This window comes from Schistocerca gregaria, chromosome 5 (assembly GCF_023897955.1).
Source record: "Schistocerca gregaria isolate iqSchGreg1 chromosome 5, iqSchGreg1.2, whole genome shotgun sequence".
NCBI lineage: Eukaryota > Metazoa > Arthropoda > Insecta > Orthoptera > Acrididae > Schistocerca > Schistocerca gregaria.
The window spans coordinates 480,889,162-480,913,113 of NC_064924.1; the positions used below are offsets into that span (position 1 = coordinate 480,889,162).

The window sequence follows — 23,952 nt, forward strand, 5'->3', positions numbered from 1 at the left end:
TGTTTAGCAAAAGTGACAAAAAGCAGATTACAGAGTACCTGACGGCTCAACACAAAAGTTTTGTCTCAAGTACAGATAGTGTTGAGGATCAGCGGACAAAGTTCAAAACCATAGTACAATATGCATTTGATGAGTATGTGCCAAGCAAGATCATAAGAGATGGAAAAGAGCCACCGTGGTACAACAACCGAGTTAGAAAACTGCTGCGGAAGCAAAGTGAACTTCACAGCAAACAAACATAGCCAAAGCCTTGCAGACAACCAAAAATTACGCAAAGCGAAATGTAGTGTGAAGAGGAGTATGCGAGAGGCATTCAATGAATTCGAAAGTAAAGTTCTGTGTACTGACTTGGCTGAAACTCATAAGAAATTCTGGTCTTACATCAAAGCGGTAGGTGGATCAAAACAAAATGTCCAGACACTATGTGACCAAAATGGCTCTGAAACAGAGTATGACAGACTAAAGGCCGAAATACTAAATGTCTTCTTCCAAAGCTGTTTTTTTTAATACCTACTCCGAATTTTTCTTTTGTTTCCTTCCCGCTTGCTCAATATACAGATTGAATAACATCGGGGAGAGGCTACAACCCTGTCTCACTCCTTTCCCAAACACTGATTCCCTTTCATGCCCCTCGACTCTTATGACTGCCATCTGGTTTCTGTACAAATTGTAAATAGCCTTTCGCTCCCTGTATTTTACCCCTGCCACCTTTAGAATTTGAAAGAGAGTATTCCAGTCAACATTGTCAAAAGCTTTCTCTAAGTCTACAAATGCTAGAAACGTAGGTTTGCCCTTCCTTAATCTAGCTTCTAAGATAAGTCGTAGGGTCAGTATGGCCTCACGTGTTCCAACATTTCTACAGAATCCAAACTGATCTTCCCCGAGATCGGCTTCTACTAGTTTTTCCATTTGTCTGTTAAGAATTCAAGTTAGTGTTTTGCAGCTGTGACTTATTAAACTGATAGTTCGGTAATTTTCACATCTGTCAACACCTGCTTTCTTTGGACTTGGAATTATTATATTCTTCTTGAAGTCTGAGGGTATTTTGCCTATCTCGTACGTTTTGCTCACCAGATGGTACAGTTTTGTCAGGACTGGCTCTCCCAAGGCTGTCAGTAGTTCTAATTGAATGTTGTCTACTTCGGGGCCCCTGTTTCGACACAGGTCTTTCAGTGCTCTGTCAAACTCTTCACGCAGTATCATATCTCCCATTTCACCTCCATTTACATCCTCTTCCATTTCCATAATATTGTCCTTGTATAGACCCTCTATATACTCCTTCCACCTTTCTGCTTTCCCTTCTTTGCTTAGAACTGGGTTTCCATCTGAGCTCTTGATATTCGTGCAAGTGGTTCTCTTATCTTCAAAGTCTCTAATTTTCCTGTAGGCAGTATCTATCTTACCCCTAGTGATACTCGCTTCTACATCCTTACATTTGTCCTCTAGCCATCCCTGCTTAGCAATTTTGCACTTCCTGTCGATCTCATTTTTGAGACGTTTGTATTCCTTTTTGCCTGCTTCATTTACTGCATTTTTATATTTTCTCCTTTCATCAATTAAATTCAGTATTTCTTCTGTCACCCAAGGATTTCTACTAGCCCTCGTCTTTTTACCTACTTGATCCTCTGCTGCCTTCACTACTTCATCCCACAGGGCTACCCATCCTCCTTCTACTGTATTTCTTTCCCCCATTCCTGTCAATTGTTCCCTTATGCTCTCCCTGAAACTCTGTACAACCTCTGGTTTAGTCAGTTTATCCAGGTCCCATCTCCTTATATTCCCACCTTTTTGCAGTTTCTTCAGTTTTAATCTACAGATCACAACCAAGATTGTGGTCAGAGTCCACATCTGCTCCTGGAAATGTCTTACAATTTAAAACCTGGTTCCTAAATCTCTGTCTTATCATTATATCATCTGATACCTTTTAGTATCTCCAGGATTCTTCCATGTATACAACCTTCTTTTATGATTCTTGAACAAAGTTTTAGCTATGATTAACTTATGCTCTGTGCAAAATTCTACCAGGCGGCTTCCTCTTTCTTTTCTTAGTCCCAATCCATATTCACCTACTATATTTCCTTCTCTCCCTTTTCGAATTCCAATCACCCATGACTATTAAATTTTGTCACCCTTCACTATCTGAATAAATTATTTAATTTCATCGTACATTTCTTCCGTTTCTTCGTCATCTGCAGAGCTAGTTGGCATATAAACTTGTACTACTGTAGTAGGTGTGGGCTTCGTACCTATCTTGGCAACAATAATGCGTTCACTGTGCTGTTTGTAGTAGCTTACCCGCATTCCTATTTTCCTATTCATTATTAAACCTACTCCTGCATTACACCTATTTGATTTTGTGTTTATAACCCTGTAGTCACCTGACCAGAAGTCCTGTTCCTCTTGCCACCAAACTTCACTAATTCCCACTATATCTAACTTTAACCTATCCATTTCCCTTTTTAAATTTTCTAACCTACCTGCCCGATTAAGGGATCTGACATTCCACGCTCCGATCCGTAGAACGCCAGTTTTCTTTCTCCTGGTAAAGACATCCTCTTGAGTAGTCCCCGCCCGGAGATCCGAATGGGGGACTATTTTACCTCCAGAATATTTTACCCAAGAGGACACCATCATCAGTTAATCATACAGTAAAGCTGCATGCCCTCGGGAAAAATTACTGCCGTAGTTTCCCCTTGCTTTCAGCCGTTCGCAGTACCAGCACAGCAAGGCCATTTTGGTTAGTGTTACAAGGCCAGATCAGTCAATCATCCAGACTGTTGCCCCTGCAACTACTGAAAAGGCTGCTGCCCCTCTTCAGGAACCACATGTTTGTCTGGCCTCTGAACAGATACCCCTCAGCCAGTCTGTATCCCTGAGGCACACAAGCCTCCCGACCAACGGCAAGGTCCATGGTTCATGGGGGGTTCTGAAGAGTCTGATACATAAAACATAAATCTTTGAGGAAATATAGGACACTTTATTTGGTCTTAAGTGTGCAGTGCAGAACAAGAACTCCTTCAGAAAATCTGGACTCTCTATAGCCTATTATCTAATAACTTGCTCTTCTGTGTGACATAAAATTAAATATAGGATACCTAAAACCAGTAAAGACAAGAGACAGGCACGACAGTACACATTCCTTCAATCCTTAGGTCCTAGTGAGTTTTCTCTCTAATCTTGATACAGCTTTACATGGTGTGCTTTCCTTTCTGCGAAAGAACTATTACCTTATCACAGTTCGTCAAATCTTTTGCTACATGAAAAATAGAAATATCATTGTCTAATACTGAGAAAGCTGTTAATACAAATAGCAACCAAGACTGGTGTGGTTTCTCGATCTGATTACGTCTATTTTGTCACTGTGTGCTGGATAAAACAAAATAGGCCTTTCTAATATTGCATCAATTGTAACACACCAAATAAGCGAGACTGTTTTGGCAAGAATTATCATTTTTATAATACGACAGAATATAATTCATGAAGCACCAATACGAAATACCAATTTGGCCTACTACAAGCAAAAGGCTTTACGTTAGGAAATAGTTTCACATTTCATTCGTACGCTTCAGTTTCTCATGGTTGGCAGAAAATCCTAAGAAATTTTGGTCCTATGTCAAAGCGGTAGGTGGATCAAAACAAAATGTCCAGACCCTCTGTGACCAAAATGGTACTGAAACAGAGGATGACAGACTAAAGGCCGAAATACTAAATGTCTTCTTCCAAAGCTGTTTCACAGAGGAAGACTGCACTGTGCTTCCTTCTCTAGATTGTCGCACAGTTGACAAAATGGTAGATATCGAAATAGACGACAGAGGGATAGAGAAACAATTAAAATCGCTCAAAAGAGGAAAGGCCGCTGGTCCTGATGGGATACCAGTTCGATTTTACACAGAGTACGCGAAGGAACTTGCCCCCCTTCTTGCAGCAGTACCGTAGGTCTCTAGAAGAGCGAAGTGTTCCAAAGGATTGGAAAAGGGCACAGGTCATCCCCGTTTTCAAGAAGGGACATCGAACAGATGTGCAGAACTATAGACCTATATCTCTAACGTCGATCAGTTGTAGAATTTTGGAACACGTATTATGTTCGAGTATAATGTCTTTTCTGGAGACTAGAAATCTACTCTTTAAGAATCAGCATGGGTTTTGAAGAAGACGATCGTGTGAAACCCAGCTCGCGCTATTCGTCCACGAGACTCAGAGGGCCTTAGACACGGGTTCACAGGTAGATGCTGTTTTTCTTGACTTCTTCCGCAAGGCATTTGACACAGTTCCCCACAGTCGTTTAATGAACAAAGTAAGAGCATACGGACTATAGATCAATTGTGTGATTGGATTGAGGAGTTCCTAGATAACAGAACGCAGCATGTCATTCTCAATGGAGAGAAGTCTTCCGAAGTAAGAGTGATTTCAGGTGTGCCGCAGGGGAGTGTCATAGGACCGTTGCTATTCACAATATACATAAATGACTGGTGGATGACATCGGAAGTTCACTGAGGCCTTTTGCAGATGATGCTGTGGTGTATTGAGAGGTTGCAACAATGGAAAATTGTACTGAAATGCAGGAGGATCTGCAGCGAATTGACGCATGGGGCACGGAATGGCAATTGAATCTCAATGTAGACAAGTGTAATGTGATGCGAATACATAGAAAGATAGGTCCCTTATCATTTAGCTACAAAATAGCAGGCCAGCAACTGGAAGCAGTGAATTCCATAAATTATCTGGGAGTAGGAATTAGGAGTGATTTAAAATTGAATGATCATATAAAGTTGATCGTCGGTAAAGCAGATGCCAGACAGATTCATTGAAAGAATCCTAAGGAAATGCAATCCGACAACAAAGGAAGTAGGTTACAGTACGCTTGTTCGCCCACTGCTTGAATACTGCTCAGCAGTGTGGGATCCGCACCAGATAGGGTTGATAGAAGAGATAGAGAAGATCCAACGGAGAGCAGCACGCTTCGTTACAGGATCATTTAGTAATCGCGAAAGCGTTACGGAGATGATAGATAAACTCCAGTGGAAGACTCTGCAGGAGAGATGCTCAGTAGCTCGGTACGGGCTTGTGTTAAAGTTTCCAGAACATACCTTCACCGAAGAGTCAAGCAGTATATTGCTCCCTCCTACGTATATCTCGCGAAGAGACCATGAGGATAAAATCAGAGAGATTAGAGCCCACACAGAAGCATACCGACAATCCTCCTTTCCACGTACAATATGAGACTGGAATAGAAGGGAGAACCGATAGAGGTACTCAGGGTACCCTCCGCCACACACCGTCAGGTGGCTTGCGAAGTATGGATGTAAATGTAGACCGAAAAGTAGTAGGATGAAATTTTTGTATTTATTTGGAATTGTTTTATTCTTCCATAATTTTTATAATGTCCCCATTTTTCCTCCTTCCTCGTCCCAACGAAGTCTTGTCATGACTAATTCTTTAAGTATTCCTACCACTGTCAAAATTAATTCTCCGATTAACTTTATTAACCTTGCCACAATCACCGGTTCAATTATCCACCAATTATTCTCCGCTTAGTTGTTATTACATGTTCGTACAATGCGTTTCCGCACTAATCTCAGAATGGAACTTAAGCGGCTGCTAGCTAGGGACAACTGGCCCTGTCTAGTGTAGCGATCTGGCCAAATATTTTCTGTCAAAATTTCACTTTCTTGGATACACCGAGAAGATAATACGTAATCTTTCTTACCTGTTATTCCTGTTAGTCGTTTATTTCCACTCTGGTAGTCTGAATCTATGGATTTTGCTAGTAATTATAATGATGCTGAACATTTGCAAAACCTAATCAACCACATAAATGAGCAGCAGTTGGCATTCACTGGTTCGACTTTATTCCGTTCTGCTCGCACAGTCCCGTCCCATGTTGTCTGAGGGAAAGTTTATTTCTAGATGTTATGAGGATTCCCCTGACAGAGGCATCACATACACAATGAACACATTCAAAAATCAACTTATAATTCATGCAAGAATATGAATTTGCCCCCTGCCCCCAAAAATTGCCACCCAGTTCAGATACCCGTTTGCCCCCACCCCCCACTAGATCCAGGCCTACTGCGCACGCATGAATCTGGCAGCTTGGGCGTGCCAGTAAAACCTTTCTGGGTACCATGTGGCTGGTTGCTGCCACTGCTGCTTACACAGCCAACAGCCACATTTCTGTGGCCAGGACCAAGAGAAGGTAATACTTATACACAACTCAACTGCGCGTGTACATGAGCCCGCTCGTAACTGATTAAATGAGTCTAATGTAAACAGTTGTGAGATCACACTCATCGGAGGCAATTTGTTGTTATTAAGCATTGCAGTCTTCTGAAAGCCTTTGACACATTTTGCTGTTGGAAGACGCTTTTACGAGCACTGTGCTATTTTATATGGGGCATTTCCTTTGCAATTAAAGTTTCATTTTAGTTTTTTTCTCTCATTCATGTTTTAATGCTGCAGTATTATTCTGCAGTAGCAGGATACAGTAATGTTCTTTGTTAGAGTATTGGTTCTTACCAGTCAAAATTACAAAAATTTAACTGAAAACTAAAACCACAAAAAATTCCCGGAATTCTAAAAAATTCACGGGTTTTTCCCGGTTTTCTCCTGGATGAAAAAATTCTCCGGTTTTTCCCAGATGTCCCGGGTCGCATAAACCCTGGTCATCCACATGGGAAAGACCTGTAGTGTATAACAGTGGGAATAGAATGAAATTAAATTGTATCATTATGTACTGTGAGGTAGTATATTTAACAGAAACTCTACATTAAGGATGCAGTCAGGAAGGTAGTATTGGTTGTTGGACTATTCACAGCAGTGACAGGTTTGCTGGTGCCACTTTAAATTTGCCTTTGGGTTAAATAGGCAAGATATTATCTGTTTAAAGTTTCTGACAAATTTATTCAGATTTCCAACCGCAGAAGAGGCACCAAGGCAGTAAAGGAGGGAATTATCTGCTTGGTGTGAATGACAGCTTTCAAAATGGCAGTACTGTTGGTGATCAGCGCGTTTGATATGGTCATAGTTTTGGAGGTCTCAGAGAGGTGGAGATCAAGATTCAGGAAGTGGGTCATTAAGCTGAGAAGTATCCTTCGAAGAAGATTTTGGACATTTTGGAGTGGAAGGTAAGAACGTGTGAAAAGAGCAGAAGCTGTGACACGGAACCAGATCACAAAGCCATCAATGAATCTGAACCAGACAAAGTTTTTAATCTGTTGGGTAGACAGGAAGGATTCCTACGGACCCATGACCACACTGGCATACGAAAGTGCCTTATGTGTATGTACAACAGTTCCAAGAATTTAGCATTCCATGGAAGAATTATGGTTCAAACACAGTTGACTTCAAGATTAAAAACAAAGAAGTGGGGGGGGGGGAGGGTGTTGCCAAGTGGAAGCTTTCATTGGCAGCACAGTCACGTAGTAAGGTGTACTTTTTATATTGGTCCACAGCATCAACAGGTTCAAAGACGAAGGCTTATGGTGATGAGACAGAACAAGTAAGGAAAAGAAAGAATACATGCCGTCCATCTAGGAAGTGCGACTACAGATAACTGGCTGGAGATTCTGATCAATAAAGGCAGCAGATCTTTGCGTGTTCTCGGCTTAACTACAGACCCTCATCATTGATGTCAATTTGCAGTAGGATTTTGAAACATAATCTGTGTTCTAACACTATAAATTACCTCAAAGGGAATTATCTACTGGCACACAGCCAGCAAGGATGGAGAAAAAACTATTCTTGTGAAACAAAATTAGCTCTTTATCCACATGAAGTAATGAGTGCTATTGACAGGCGACCTCAAAATCATTCAGTATTTCTAGACTTCCAGAAGGCTTTAGACACAATTCCTCACAAGTGACTTCTAATCAAATTTTACACCTATGGAGTATAACCTCAATTATATGACAGTCTTCTGCTGTTCCTTATCTATATAAATGATTTATGAGACAACTGAGTGGTCTTAAGATTGTTTGCAGATTTACTGTGTAGTGAAGTCATCTGAAAATCAAAGCCAAATGCAAAATGATTTTGACAAGATATCTGTATGGTGCAGAAAGGGGCAATCTGCTTTCAGTAAAAGTGTGAGCTCATCCACGTGAGCACTAAATGAAACCTATTAAGATTTTATTTACATGATAAAACACAAATCTAAATTTTGTCAGTTCAACTAAATAGTTGTAACGTAATTGGATGGATAAAAAATCTTCTCACCAAGGAGAACACACATACACACACATTTTACTTATGCAAGCTTTTAAAGCCAGTGGCTCCCCTTCCAGCAGAAGGGTTGAAGGGGAAAGAGGAGGGGTGAAGGGAATGCAATTGGAGAGGTTTAGAAAAAGGGGTAGACTGGAAATGTCACTAAGAACCCCAGGTCAGGGGAGACTTAACAGACAGGATGAGAAGGAAAGACTGTTAGTTCAGAACTGCACTTGACGAGATTTGAAAACCTGAGAGCTTAAAGGTGGAAGACAGGATAGTCTGCAAGACTGTAATTACTGCTAAGCATCACGCACGAAGTAAGAGTGACAACCTAAGTGCACTGTATGTAACAGAGATGGTAGGGGGACGGCAAAAAATTAACAGGTCAGAAAATGAATTATGTAGAAAACTAAAATGGAGTGAAGAAAGGACTTGTTACTGTGAAGAAATGCTGAGATGGAACAAATTAACATAAATTAAGGCCAGGTGGTTGGCAAGAACCAAAGACACGTTGTAGCACTAGTTCCCACCTGCGGAGTTCTGAAAAACTGGTGACTGTGGGAAGAAACTTTCAATTGTCATCGTCTTCAGTCCTGAGACTGGTTTGCTGCAACTCTCCCTCCTACTCTATCCTGTGCAAGCTGCTTCATCTCCAAGTACTTACTGCAACCTACATCCTTCTGAATCAGCTTAGTGTATTCATCTCCTGGTCTCCCTCTACGATTTTTACCCTCCATGCTGCCGTCCAATGCTAAATTTGTGATCCCTTGATGCCTCAAAACATGTCCAACAAACCGGTCCCTTCTTCTTGTCAAGTTGTGCCACACACTCCTCTTCTACCCAATTCTATTCAATACCTCCTCATTAGTTATGTGATCTACCCATCTAATCTTCAGCATTCTTCTGTAGCACCACATTTCGAAAGCTTCTATTCTCTTTTTGTCCAAACTATTTATCACCCTTGTTTAACTTCCATACATGGCTACACTCCATACAAATACTTTCAGAAACGACTTCCTGACTTTCAATTATAAACTTAAATTCCAACAAGCACATGGATAATGTTGAGGTGAAGGTGAACCTAAGGTTCCGTTTTATTGGCAGAGCACTCAGAAGATGCAACACAACTGAAAAGAGTGCCTAAACAATAATCTGCCCTCTTTGGGAGTACTGCTGTGCAGTACGTGATTCTTTTCAGGGTAATCGTGTAGATACAGATGGATGAGTTGTAACATGCCGTGAATAGTACATGCTGAATAACTCTTCCGTCTAACGTGTTGTATGAATCTTCAAACTGTTTGTGTGTCTGAATGGTGGAATGTGTAAGGGAACAATACCTGTAAAATTTATGTCATAGCAAGTACTGACTTGGCAGCAGACTCATTGATGATAATGTGTACCAAATAGGATGTTAACACCCCCCCCCCCCCCCCGCCCCCCCCCCCGCCAAATTCTCATCTGAAACTGATAAATAAGGCATGCTTGAGAGTGAATAAATTTTGATATTTTATTAATAAACGTAATTCTTGAGGCATATTGTATCCATTAAGATGAAACACTGTAGAGAGAAGTCTGAATTTTTAATTGTCTAGACTGAGAAGCTGGGAAGCAATTTAACTGTAAAGTTCCTATACCGAAAAACCATAATCCAATTGAGTGTTGTATGCTATTTGATAGTTGCATTGATATTTCTGAGATGCCAAATTTTATTAAAGATCTTCCTTCATTAACCCTAAAGAAGAGTGAAGGTTAGAAAGGAGGAGGAAAGGCTTGACTTTTTTTCCCAATATGCATGAACACTGATTAACTTGAAATACAATCTTGAATTTTTTTCACAGACTCAGAAAAGAGAGGAATTTTATAAAACACAGATTTCTCTAGACACTCAGTTAAGATTATCAAGTAGACCAATTGTTATGTCAGTTGCCAAGAAAAGATGTACTTCAGCAATATAAAAGCAAGGCAGGAGAAACGATATTAGACTGTGCACTAAAGAAAACAGAAATAAAGTCATCACATAAATGCAACAATTAATTCCTTACTAAATGGCAGATAGACAATTTTGTTTTTAAAAAAAAGGGGGGTTAATTAGTAACTTGTTTACTTTTGCTCATTGGACTCATCTATCCTAACAGCGTAACCTACACATGACATTTCAATACTGAATCTAATTACACTGATGTTTATGTAGCAAGTTGTTCGATTGCTTTCTCTTTGTCTTCATCAAGGTACTGGAGAAAACTGTATTTGAACTTACCTCCATCGGTTTCATGTTGAGAACCTTCGTGATACGGCCCTGCATGATCAAAAAGTGAGGGTTGTTAACATTTAACTGCACAGAGCAGAATAAATCATTCACCCGCTTTGCCTGTACATTTGTACCATTGATAAGATACTTGTTTTTACCTCCAACCACCACCTGTAAAAAACACATGCAACTGAGATCAGAGGGTAATCTTAGATTAATGATACCAATAAAACTGCATTGGGAACTTAACGTCTCCAGCAAAACAGATAAAATAACAAAGAAGCAACTCAAGAAGGCACAATGATAAATGTTTTCACACAGCACTCCACATCAGCACATAAGGTAAAAGTTTACTTACTATGTCCACTGCACACAATTGCTGGTAATGGTTCCCCATGATGAATGATGGGAACTGAACGTAGCAAATCATTAAGAGGATGTAGGTAGCCAATCACATTCCTCATCTGTAATCTCCTATTCTTTGTAAATGAAGTTAGCTGGTATTTTGTTTAAACCACAGCAATTTAAGCTGTGCTATTAGGCCCCAGCCTAACCATAAACTCAGAAATCACAACATATTACAGAAATGCAGCCAAATATTTGTGACACCCGAGGTCGGAAATATCACTGCTGCTTGATCAACACACAGAAATGTATGCTGTGCTATTAGGTTCCAATCTAACACAACCTTGGAACTCCTGACATTCAGAAAAAAATGAACATGACAAGACTGAGCAACTATCACTGGCTACCATATACTATTACCCAATTGGCTATGATCAACGACAATGAATTGCGAACAGCATCTATCTCACACAACATGCTTGGCCTGCCAGTGACACTGGGACGAGATGCAAAGGAATAGGGAAACTAGAAATCATTCAATGTTAATTCTCCTTATTTTTATCTGTGGCTATTAGTGTTTTGTAAAAGATGTAGGCAATGATACACTATAATGTCCCTTTCGTTAATTGAACAAGTTTATAATTCAATATAGATTTTTACCACATTCAACCTTGATTGCAGTTGCTCACGTTGGTGTTGATCCCAACATTACCCCTTAGTATAGATTTGATTCTCACAAACAGTTTGACAAGAACTCGCATAAAGGTGTACCACATACTACTTCCAAATTAGTTAATAGAATTTACTCATTCTAGATTCCAAGCCAAAAATGTTATCCGAGCATGTCTTCCAGCACAATAAGAGAACACAAAAGGTGTCAATTTCTTCGTTTTATACATCATCAGATTAACACACAGCTTCCAGTTCTTCTCCAAGTTTCTTACTTGATGAATTGTTGCAGATACAACATGAGGGGAATTATTTCTTTGTTCCACATCAAACATTTTATGTCTATATAAAATATGCTGTATCTGACATGGCCTGTTACTACTCTTTTTTTGTTTGCATGTTTCATAATGCATTCACCCCATTTTGTTCTCAGCTGATGCAGAGCCACACTTGGGTGAATAACCCTACGTAATTGAGATGCAGTAGGTACCACAGAGGCCTCTCAATAACAAAAATTCTCTCCAATGGCGCAAAATTCTACAATAGCTATAAAAATCTGTTCATACCTTCCTCACAAACAAGGTAGCCACGTGAAGATCTTTACTTCTCCCATGGCACACAGCCTTGTAATGCCACACTCAACAGTGATCACTGAGGTATGCACAGAGTTTATAGTAACAGAGGTCACACAACACTGGCCAGCCACAACTACTCATATTGTCATATTGGTCAAGCACTTAAAAGAGATGAAGAGAGTCTTGTGCTCAACAGCAGTTGATCACTAAGTGGAACAGAACTGTATGCAATATCTTCAAAACAAACCTGAAATTTTCATAAAGTGCAATAATACTGCTGTAGTGGAGTAATGACTGTTACTGGGTTTACATTATATACGTCTGCAAACTATATGTAAGATGAGTTTAAGGTTATAGCTCGCTCTTAGTAGACAGCGTCTTCCTTTCAATTATACGTGACTCATTAAATTATGTAATCACATGTTACAAAAAACTTCATAAGAAACTACACTCATGGCTCCAAATAGCACCACAAAACCCTACAAACTTGCCATTCAAAGTGTAAGTTGACAAGAACTATGAGCTGAAGAACAGAAGTAATTTTTTCCTCCTATCTATGTAATTATGTAGTTCAAATTAATGATGATGTAAATAAAATAGAAAGAAACTTCCACATGGGAAAAATATATTAAAAAACAAAGATTCCAAGACTTACCAAGCGGGAAAGCGCCGGCAGACAGGTACATGAACAAAACACACAAACACACACACAGAATTACGAGCTTTCGCAACTGGCAGTTGCTTCGTCAGGAAAGAGGGGAGGAGAGGGAAAAATGAAAGGATGTGGGTTTTAAGGGAGAGGGTAAGGAGTCATTCCAATCCCGGGAGCGGAAAGACTTCCCTTAGGGGAAAAAAAGGACAGGTGTACACTCGCACACACACACACACACACACACACACATATCCATCCACACATACACAGCTGTGTATGTGCGGATGGGTGTGTGTGTGTGTGTGTGTGTGTGTGTGTGTGTGTGTGTGTGTGTGTGTGTGTGTGTGTGTGTACACCTGTCCTTTTTTTCCCCTAAGGGAAGTCTTTCCGCTCCCGGAATTGGAATGACTCCTTACCCTCTCCCTTAAAACCCACATCCTTTCATTTTTCCCTCTCCTCCCCTCTTTCCTGACGAAGCAACTGCCAGTTGCGAAAGCTCGTAATTCTGTGTGTGTGTTTGTGTGTTTTGTTCATGTACCTGTCTGCCGGCGCTTTCCCGCTTGGTAAGTCTTGGAATCTTTGTTTTTTAATATAATTATGTAGTTCTCAATTCGTTCGAGCAATCTATCATTCATAATAGGAAACACAGTCATAGCTCAAGTCACTCAAAATGATTCAGAAATTTTACTTGTTAGAATGAAATCAGGCGATGATTCTTCGTCTCTGCAGGCTCGTGCTTTGCGGCAGTCTGCTAATCTGTGCAAATAAAATGCCTCTTATTTTTGGGAGCGTTGTATGATCAGTTGGGAAACCTCAAATCAAGCGGATATTTGGCTTCGATGAAGTTTAACCTTCCGAAGAAGTAATGGAGGTCTTGGATTATTAAATGCAGGTTCGAATCCAGTCTTATTACAATTCTTCAAACAAACCTCAAGCTAATCGGCATGAAGACAATCTCGGAAGCTTTTTTTCTAACAACCACCAGAGAGTGTACTACAAAGAATAATTATGCGCTCATGGCATAGCTATTGTATGAAACTACTTTGCACATGGATTCTGCGAGTATGAAAACAGAAAATTAGTAAACGTCATTAAAGGGTAGAATTGTCATCGAATATAAAGAGATATTACACAGACATAAAAATGTCAACCTTGTGATGTAATCAAGTCCAACACCTCGTAAGTACCTACCGATGCCACTGGGTATCAATAACTACAGTAGAAAAATAAAAATGTATGTAAATTAATTTTCAAGTATGGGGAGTGTACATTTGAGCTTTTGCATTCACTGTTACAGATTAAATAATTTCAATGACTAGTAATTTGAAAATGAAATTATAGGAAAGGAAATCAAGTATTTGTTTATTAATAACATGAATGTTGTTAATCTGTTTTGCTTGTAATGATTAATTGTACAATAAATTGTACTGTAAAACTTGAAAATAAAGCACTATTTGGATGATGTTCGTCTTCATGCACACTCGGCATAAGAGCATTTCAAGTTTGTAGTAGGCAGTTGGGTATTTAGTTATCTGTAAAGAAATTTTCATGTATTTGGTATGAAGATGAAATGTGTTGTCATTTGGAAGATTATTTTGAATGTCAAATGGAGGAACAGAGAACTCGAGAAAGATTGGTTTTTAAGATTTAATAATTAATGCTACCCACATGACCATCTCAGATTTCTGAAGATAATTGCAGCTTCTTCATAATTCAAACATTCGTCACTCCTGAAGAAGACAACGAAACTACGTTACAAAATTATTAAAGTAAACATGTCCTCTTTAAGAGCCGCATTGAACTGGCACTTCTGAATACTGAAAACAAAATCTATGGAAAAATTGACTTATTCCATAGTTTTACTACATATCTACCAATGAGCAGTCAATCAAGCAAGAAGGATCATATTTTTGCTACAACACTTATATGGCAGTTGCAGCCCAAGGAAACATGAAGCAGTGGAAACCAAGCAGTCCCTGGACACATCTGTTGTGGTTTATGACCGAAACCATCTCGAACCAAACCCAAGACTCATCTAACAAACAGAAACCACAAAAGAGTGCAAGTGAGATGACGTCAATATAGCGATGACACAGCTATGTTCTCAAATATCAAGAAAGAAACTGGAATGGAGCTATAGCCTTAAAATTTCATTGTTTTTGTCAAAGACACCAAGCTGAAAACACATACTCCAAAAATTATCCAATAGCTACAAAGCATGTAAACAACAACAAATTATGCAACTCCTGTTTGGAGGGCTCTACCCATATCAAATGTATCAATGTTGTCTTAAGATAATCTCCGCAGGTAAAATATTCTTATTGGCACAGCATCAACACAAATGTGATAAAAAGTAACAGCAGTTGCCAAAACATACAAATATTTGATGGACTGTCATCAGTGTTTTTTCTATGGGCTATAAGAGCAGACTTTGAGACTCCTGTCATGAAACTGTTCCCTAAACATATTCAAGGGAAATTAAAGCAGCCATGTAAGAAGAAGTAGCAAAATGAAATTTAACACACTGAGAGGTTATGGGTCATTTTTCAGTGATTACAAAATAAAATTAAACAACCAGTTAAATTTGCAGTACAATTACACTGCCATTTTCTTGTCTGTAACACGCTGCACCTCATTGGGCCATGATATCTACTCTGATTTCATTCAAATAGATATTGACTGATAGAGGGGGGGGGGGGGGGGGGGGACGACGACAGGGATTGGAATAGATACCATACATCACATATGTTCTCTCTTGAGGTAAGCAGGCTGTCAAAGACTATCGTGCATGTAGCATCAATTATACATTAAATCATCTTAAAACATTTTTGAGTCCTCTGTTCTGTACTTTGCTTTCAAAACAATGTTCTAAATGGCAACACATTCCTTAGGCATTGGCACCATAGTGGATATAACATCCAATCTTGTCAGAGACAACGTCATATTGAGGACAGATTAGAGGAACTTGCTGGCCCAGGTAATACCTCAATATCACATAACCAGTTCACAGAGGCCCATCCTACATATGAGGATGATAATTTTCTTGTTGAAAGACAGTACCACAGTATTGCCCTCAAGAGATAACATAAGAGTAACCAGGATGTCTGTGGTATACTGTTGTGCCATCAAACTTCTTGTGGGCCTACCGTAAGTGACCACACAATGATACTACAGATAACACCAGTATGTGTCCTCGGCACCCCCCATACTCATGGATGACAGTCGTCAAAGACAGCAGAACCTGGGATTCATTGCTGAGCTGCTTGTAAGCAGTCCATACTAAGCGAAGAAAGGAAGGCTGAAAGATGAAAGTATATATAAGCTTGTAGAAGGAATATGAACTTGTAGGCACTATTACAGAAAGGGATGAGAAAGTAAATGAAAATTATTTTGGGATTTTGATACTGTGAGGATAATTTTACAGAGCATTGAAATACCCTTAGAATTACTGAGACCCTTGAGAGAGACAGCCATGACAAAATTATTCCATTTGATATGAAAGATATTTCGACAAAATTATTCCATTTGATATGAAAGATATTTCGACAAAATTATTCCATTTGATATGAAAGATATTTCAGACATGCAAAATATCCTAAAGGTAAATTAACACTTTATGGAATGTCACTATTACATCAAAGTTTCTTGGGAAGAACGTTTCGACGGGCCCCTGATGGAGTAACGTGATGTTGATGTCGCCAAGGAGCATCTTTATATTTGTTTACTCTCTACCCATATTTTGAAGTTTTGTGGATGTATCAGTGATTGATTTCACCTATGGCTGCTACTGCGTGAATGCTTCAGTTCTGACCTTAATTTCATTTACTATCTCAAGTTTGTGGCATATTTTGTTATTTCTTTTTTAATTTTAGATTTACAATATGGAAGTCAACAAATGTTGAATCAAGTTGGTTACTTTCCATTCTGAACTCCATGAGTGACTGTCACTACAGTGACAATGTGGAAGGAAGCAGTGTGTAGAGAAATAGGGGACAAAATGAGATGCCCAGGTAAATGAAAGACAATTTAAATGTATGTATTAAGCTATAATCACTACTATGGTAGACATACATGTGTGTAAGTTTTCACCACGAGATATTTCAGACATTGAGCATTAGATCTGAGTGCAGAACATATACCAGAGAAACAGGAAACACCATGCAATAAGTTGTACAGTTACATATATTTCACACGTACACAGCAGTTAATTTGCAGAACATTTGCAGATGCTTAATGTGTTGTTAAATGAATTATGTATCTAGGGGTTCGTAAAATCCAAAGTTGATGCAATATAGCAGTTGAGATTGGCTCCTTGATCTCTCTGTGCACATTTCCTGTCTCCTCCTGAGAGCACAGAGCTCTGATAAGCAGTGGAACTAGTCATTTTACAGTCAAATCACAAGTTAATTTGTAAATATGGCTACATGCTGAACATTTAAACATTTTTGTTTGCTTCACTTTTTAAATTACTATTATTAAATATAGAGATGTGATTTAGTAATTCCTACCCAGCACCTTTTACACTTACAAGTAGGAGCTGTGAAGGAGTACAAACTTAAGATGGTTTTCAAGTTTTACTTTGCTGACTATCTGACATTTTATATCACTGGGTACACGTTCAAAATTTTTTGTTGCATTGTGCATTCCTTTTTGCACTTAAGATGTCCTTAACATGCAGTAATGAATGTCATGTTTCCTTCTGGTATTGTAATTATGTACACCATTGTTCCTTTTGAACTGCAGTGAATTATTTACAAAAATATATATGGGGAAATAAATATGCTGTGAAGCAGTAGCCAGAATTCCCAACCTCTTAAACAGATTTCTACAAGACAGTTGTGGCTGAGTGCCACATATTATTCTTACAGCATGTTTCTAAGCAATGAAGAGTTTCTTTCTGTAAGAAGAGTTACTACAGAACATTATTACAAGACATTACCGAATGAAAATATGCAAAATACTTACTGATTTGTCTCTCCCCAGGATCTGCAATGATTCTATGTGCAAATGTGGCCAAACTAAATTTTTTATGAGTTCTGCCTTTTCTAGTTTAAATTCTCATCAATACCAACAACAGAAATCTTTGAAGTTTTCACCCTATTTACTTTACTGTACAGTTCCAAAGTCAGAAACTAAGCTATAATGGTTCTAGTAAGTTAACTTTACCAAGTTCTCAAACATTAAGTTTGCTAAAAATAAGGTGTCATATAGGAAACTGTACTAAGTGGGTATATACAACATGTATTCACCAAATATGTTATTGAGCTATTAAATGTGAAGTTATATGGCAAAATTACATTTATGGTCATTCAGGTACCTGAGATTTAAGGAATTTGTGCAGATCCTGTGATTTCCATTAGGAGTCAGAAACATTCCAAAAGGTTTTTTCATGTACGAGTTTTTCCTACGGTCCTTATTTTTGGCTTCCACTACATAAAGTTTAAGAAGTCCATGTGTTGTTTAGCTCCTCATACAGGGCAAAGTGAAATTTGCACACTTGGGCTTCGCAGAGCAACTCCTCACATGCTAGTGGGGGGAAAAAAGGTCTCTCACAAAATTCCATCCAACGAGTACAAATGGCAGAAAACAGATGTTAAAGAGTGGCAACCTGGCAAACTCTAACCACGTTACGGTAACTACCTCTGACAGCACATACCTGTATTAGTCGTGCTGTACAGTTGGTGCAGGGGATAGAATTTTGGGATAACATGCAGGAGGTTGATGGTTCGATCCTCGGTTGAGGCATATGTTTTTTATTTGGTAAATGTAGTACAGTATCTGGCATCGTAATCATGAACAGCGATTGCAGTGCATTCTCTAGAAAACATCTGCACTTACATACTACAATTGTAGAAATTGAAGACTAGTCAGCTTTGAAACAAGCCCTTTCCATGTTGGGGGTGTGAATTTATTTGCACCACTTCATCTGCTAGATGTGAAACCTGTTTTGTTTGTACCCTCCTCCAGTGCTCCTATAGATTAGTACCAACTATTATTCTTGTCTCATTCAGGTCCATTACATTTTGTTAGAGCCTTACGTTACCAAAAGGACTGTCAATGTGCTTTGCGAATCATGTCCAAACTCTGTTACTATTTGTATGTATTATCCCTATGGTCCCACTAATTTTGCCTTTCAAAACTGAGTCTGGTAACCACATGCTGTTTAATATGTATCTCAATGCATCATCATTATTATTCTATATATGAGATTGTGGAAACATCACATCTATTACCATTAGCGAAACAGAGTAATTCGAAATCGAACATTTCACAATTAGCGTTGTCGGGATGAATCATGCAGAATAATATCTGTCCAAGGGATAATGTGTGTTAGGTGGCATAATGAGCAGGACTGACATCGTGTTTATATTGTATGCGCTGTCCACCAGACGGGCTAGTTGCGATCGGAGGAACACTCCTGTGACAGACTCCAATGCACATGCGTACACGTATCGATTTTCTCATTGTAGTCCGCGTTGATAGCTCAGTGGTAAGTGCAACAGAATGCCATGCTACGAAGCCTAGGTTCAATTCCTGGCTGGGTCGGAGATTTTCTCTGCTCAGAGACTGAGTGTTTTGTGTTGTCTTCATCATCATCATCATCATCATCATCATCATGCAAGTTGTCCAAGTCGTGTCAACTTAAAAGACTTGCACCAGGCAGCCAACCTACCCGACAGGAGGCCCTAGCCACACATTTCATTTTTTCTTCACTGTAAACCTCTAAACCAGTGTGGCAGGCATACGGATTACACAAACGATGAATATGTGGATATGCTTCTGGTCCTTGGTGCATCTAATAAACTGGCTGATGTTGCCGCTCGTGAATATGCTGCTAGATATGCTCATCAATGCCATCCACATAATGTGTTCTGTCGTCTGGAGCTGCACCTTTGGGAGTCCGGTTCCCTCCCTCCACCATCATGTGACAGGTCGTCCACAGACTCACCGTACCCCAGCTACGGAGAAGCTATTCTGGATGTCATACACCAAGAATCTCGGTGAAGTAAACATAGTGTAGCAAGGCAGCAGCATGTCTTGCAACACATGGTCATTAACGTGCTGCACGAGCATGGGCTACACCCCTATCATTATGCTTACACACAACACGTGCATCCTGCAGATCACCACCAGCAGATGCGATTCTATGAATGGTTCCAACAAAAACAGTAAGCCAACGATGACTTCGTAAATACGGTAATGTGGTCAGATGAAGCAGCAGTCACTCGTGAGGGTGTCTTCAATATTCACAATGCCCACCATTGGTGTTTGGTTAAACCATACGTCAGTTCGCTTTGGTATCAACATCTGGGTCGGAATACTGGGCAACATGTGTTTGGACCCCTATATGTTGCCTGACTGGTGGACTGCAGGAAGGTATCGTGCATTCCTCTCAAACTATCTGCCTGATGCAATGGAAGATGTTCCATTACATGTTCGGGCAGAAGGATATGGTTCCAACATGACGGTGCACCTCCATACTCTGTAATTAATGTACGACAGTATTTGGATAGAAAATTTCCTGGAAAATGGATCAGACGTGGAGGTCCAGTTGTATGGCCACCGCATTCACCTGAGCTAAATTACCTGGATTTCTTCCTGTGATTAAACTTGAAGGAGCACGTCTACTCTACTCTGCTGATGAATGTGGAAGACTTGGTAGTGTGCGTTCATACTGCTCTTGTTACTGTGGATGCAGCTTTGCTGCGAAGGATCCAGAGCTATACGATCCAGCAGTTTGTGCAATGTCTGGACGTACAGGGATGTCACACTGAGCATCTGTTGTTCTGAGGACAACATATTCTGTTGTGAAGGTCATGTGGTCATTAATATGGACATTATTGTTGTCACTGGTTGCTAATGTGCAACATCTGAGGGCTCTTATTACAGGTAGTATAAATGACAAGTAGATGTTCTGTTATTGTACTGTGCTATCATCTTTAGCATCTTGAAACTGATATTATTTTTGTAGTTATTCTGTCCTACTACGTTATGTCCAGTGTTGCAACATGTTATAAATTTAGGATATATGTGACATAAGAAACAGTGTATATTGCAGTATGAAATGTCAGAATGAAATCAACAAATAAAAAAAAAAATGCGCCCCAACCCAGGATTGAACTCTTGACCTCCTGATACTAACGCAAAACTCTGTCCACTGCACCAACTGTACAGCACAACTGAGATGTGCTAACAGATGTAGTGACCATTCATGTGGTTACAGTGTTGCCAGACTGACAGTCTTTAACATCCTTTTTTCTGCCAGATGTGCTCACCAGCCGAAATTTTGTGACAGACATTTTTTTATCGCTGGCATGTGAGGAGTCGTGCTGCGAAGCTCAAGTGTGCGAATTTTGCTTCACCCTGTATATGATGTAGAAGTAACTTTGAGCGTGCCCCAGTAAAGTGTGTTGGGGACCCTTGCTGCTCATATTGTACATTAGTGACCTTGCAAACAATATTAATAGTAACCCCAGACTTTTTGCAGATGATGCAATTACCTATAATAAGTATTGTCTGCATAAATATTCAGTCAAATCTTAATAAGATTTCAAAGTAGACAAAGATTGACAATTTGCTTTTAAATGTTCATAAATGTAAAATTGTACACTTCACAAAATGAAAAATCATAGTATATTATGACTTTAACATCAATGAGTCACACTTGGAGGCAGCAAATCAAACACCTGGATATAACACTTTGCAGGGATATGAAATTGAATGGTCACATAAGCTCAGTCATGGGTAAAGAAGGTAGTTTACTTTGGTCTGTTAGTAGAATAAAAGGAAAGTACAATCAGTCTACAAAGGTGATGGCTTGTTAATCACTCGTGCAACCCCTCGTAAAATATTGCTCAAGTGTGTGGTCCAAACAGGATCAGCAGAGGATACTGAATGTATATAGAGGAGAGCAGTACGAAGGATCACAGGTTTGTTCGACCTTTGGGAGAGTGTTATAGTGATGCTGAAGAAACTGAATTGACGGACTCTTGAAGATAGAAGTAATCTATCCCGAGAAAGTCTACGAACAAAATTTCAAGAACTGGTTTTGAATGACTCTAGTAATATACTACAGTACCATATGTATTACTCACATAGGGATCATGAGGACAAGATTAGAATAATTACAGCATGTACAGAGGCATCAAAACTATCATTCTTCTTGCACTCCACATGCGAATGGAACAGGAAGAAACCCTAATAACTGGTACAATGGGATGTACCATCTGCCATGCAGTTCATGGTAGTTTGCAGATGTAGATGTAGATCTAGACGTTGATATGTGGTTAGTAGAGACCTGTCCTACCATTAATTTTTTATCTTATCTGTCATATTTATAATTAAATCTATGAGCTCATATGCTCTCAACTTAGAATTCACCTAGCAAATACATACAATTATTAAGAACGACTTAAGATTTATTTTAAACATATATCCACCGTGGAAACAGGATTTTGGAGCTTTGTTAAACCAGATCTGACCACTGATATATGGGATGTTATCTGTTATGGATAACAATTCTGAAGAGAATAACTTGTCCCAATATTCATGAAAAGTAGTTGTAGATATGATAGGAAATGTACAATGATTCTGTGATGCAATGAGCTTTAGCAATTACTATTTTTGTCTTCTGTTTTATAATATAATTATGCACACTTCAACCACTGGATAAAGAAGTATACTAATTTCCAGCAGAATGCAAGCAAAGACGGGTTTCATTGCAAGACCAGTTTAAAAAACATTTAAAGTGTAAACGAATGGTCAATCTGCAGTGTACCAAAAGTAACACAAATATGAGGAGCTTATGACCGCCTCAAAGCCTTTCTTATACAAGCCGCAGAGGAACGATACAAAAGGCAGATTCTGGGAAGCCCAATTATAATCAAGACACAATAAGACAAAAGATGAAAGCCAGGAGAAATAGGAGAGAAGCGAGAGAAAGTAAGGTAGGTGAGTCACTCTGCCCTAAATGCAGTTGGAGGTTCCTGGGGCATGGTATGCAGTGGGAGACGCACCCTCTGCATTTGCATTCAACCAGCACTACCTCACTCTGTACGGCAAGGAAACAAGCAGAACAGACAACTTGATAAATTTTAGGAAGGACAAGACATTAACAATCGCAAATATAAAAGAATTGAGAGGATATATAGGTGGGAAGGATTGGAGCCAGGCCAGAAAACTGGAGCAAAGGTCTCTTGGACCAAAGCAGGTGAGGGATGCCCCTCCAACCCCTCAGGTGGTCAATGAGGCAAAAATGTCCCACCTCACACAGACAAGTAGGAACAACCTTGTAGGTGAAACATAAAACCAGGTTAGCTTCACTGGCATTGTCTGCTAGCACCAGAGGTAGTGTGTCAGGAAGTTAAGATGTCAACACAAAGCAGCCAAATTTGGGCAGTCTAGCAGGATGTGGACCACCATAAGCAGGCACCACATCAGCAGTAAGGTGGATCCTCACACTGGAGAATGTGGTCTTGTGTAAGATAAGTCTGGCCAATGCATAGCTGGCAAAGAACAGTGAATTTCCTGTTAGAAGCTTGAGAGGAGAAATGTTATATGGCCGTGGTCTCCTTTATTGCCCTCAGTTTGGGGAGTTCAGGTTAGACCATTTCAAGTTCCAGACTTCCAATAATTGATTGTGTACAGTCACTCAAAGAATCATTTCCAAAATCGGAAGCTGATAGTCATCTTTACCAATTGGCTGTCTTGTTCACTCCCTGAGATTACAGAGAGCCAAACAAAGACAACCAGCCCTACAGTTTGATGGAGGTCACAAAAAAAGATCCTGGGTAGTCATGACGAATGGGTGACAAGGGTAGCACTGGTCTATGGCCTGAAGGCTGTTCAGAGAGTCATTGCACAGGAGATTTCCGGTGCAAAAACGAACATGGCTAAGGGCTTGTTTGATGGCCACCATTTCAGCAAAAAGACCCTGCATCCATTTGGCAGTGAATGTACACTACTGGCCATTAAAATTGCTACACTATGAAGATGACGTGCGACAGATGCGAAATTTAACCGACAGGAAGGAGATGCTGTAATACGCAAATAATTAGCTTTTCAGAACATTCACACAAGGTTGGAGCCGGTGGTGACACCTACAATGTGCTGACATGAACATTTCCAACCGATTTCTCATACACAAACAGCAGTTGACCGGCATAGCCTGATGAAACGTTGTTGTGACGCCTCGTGTAAGGAGGAGAAATGCGTACCATCACATTTCCGACTTTGATAAAGGTCGGATTGTAGCCTGT

General features: G+C 39.6%; 1 protein-coding gene across 1 annotated transcript in view; it reads right to left on the reverse strand.

Moving 5' to 3' along the window:
• The window catches only part of LOC126272282 (structural maintenance of chromosomes protein 2), a 131,033-nt gene that overhangs the window by 88,993 nt on the left and 18,088 nt on the right, over positions 1 to 23,952 (reverse strand). The window contains exon 3 of the mRNA XM_049975040.1: positions 10,463 to 10,624. Coding sequence (XP_049830997.1) covers positions 10,463 to 10,624 — 162 coding nt within the window. The remainder of the gene's footprint in view (positions 1 to 10,462; positions 10,625 to 23,952) is intronic.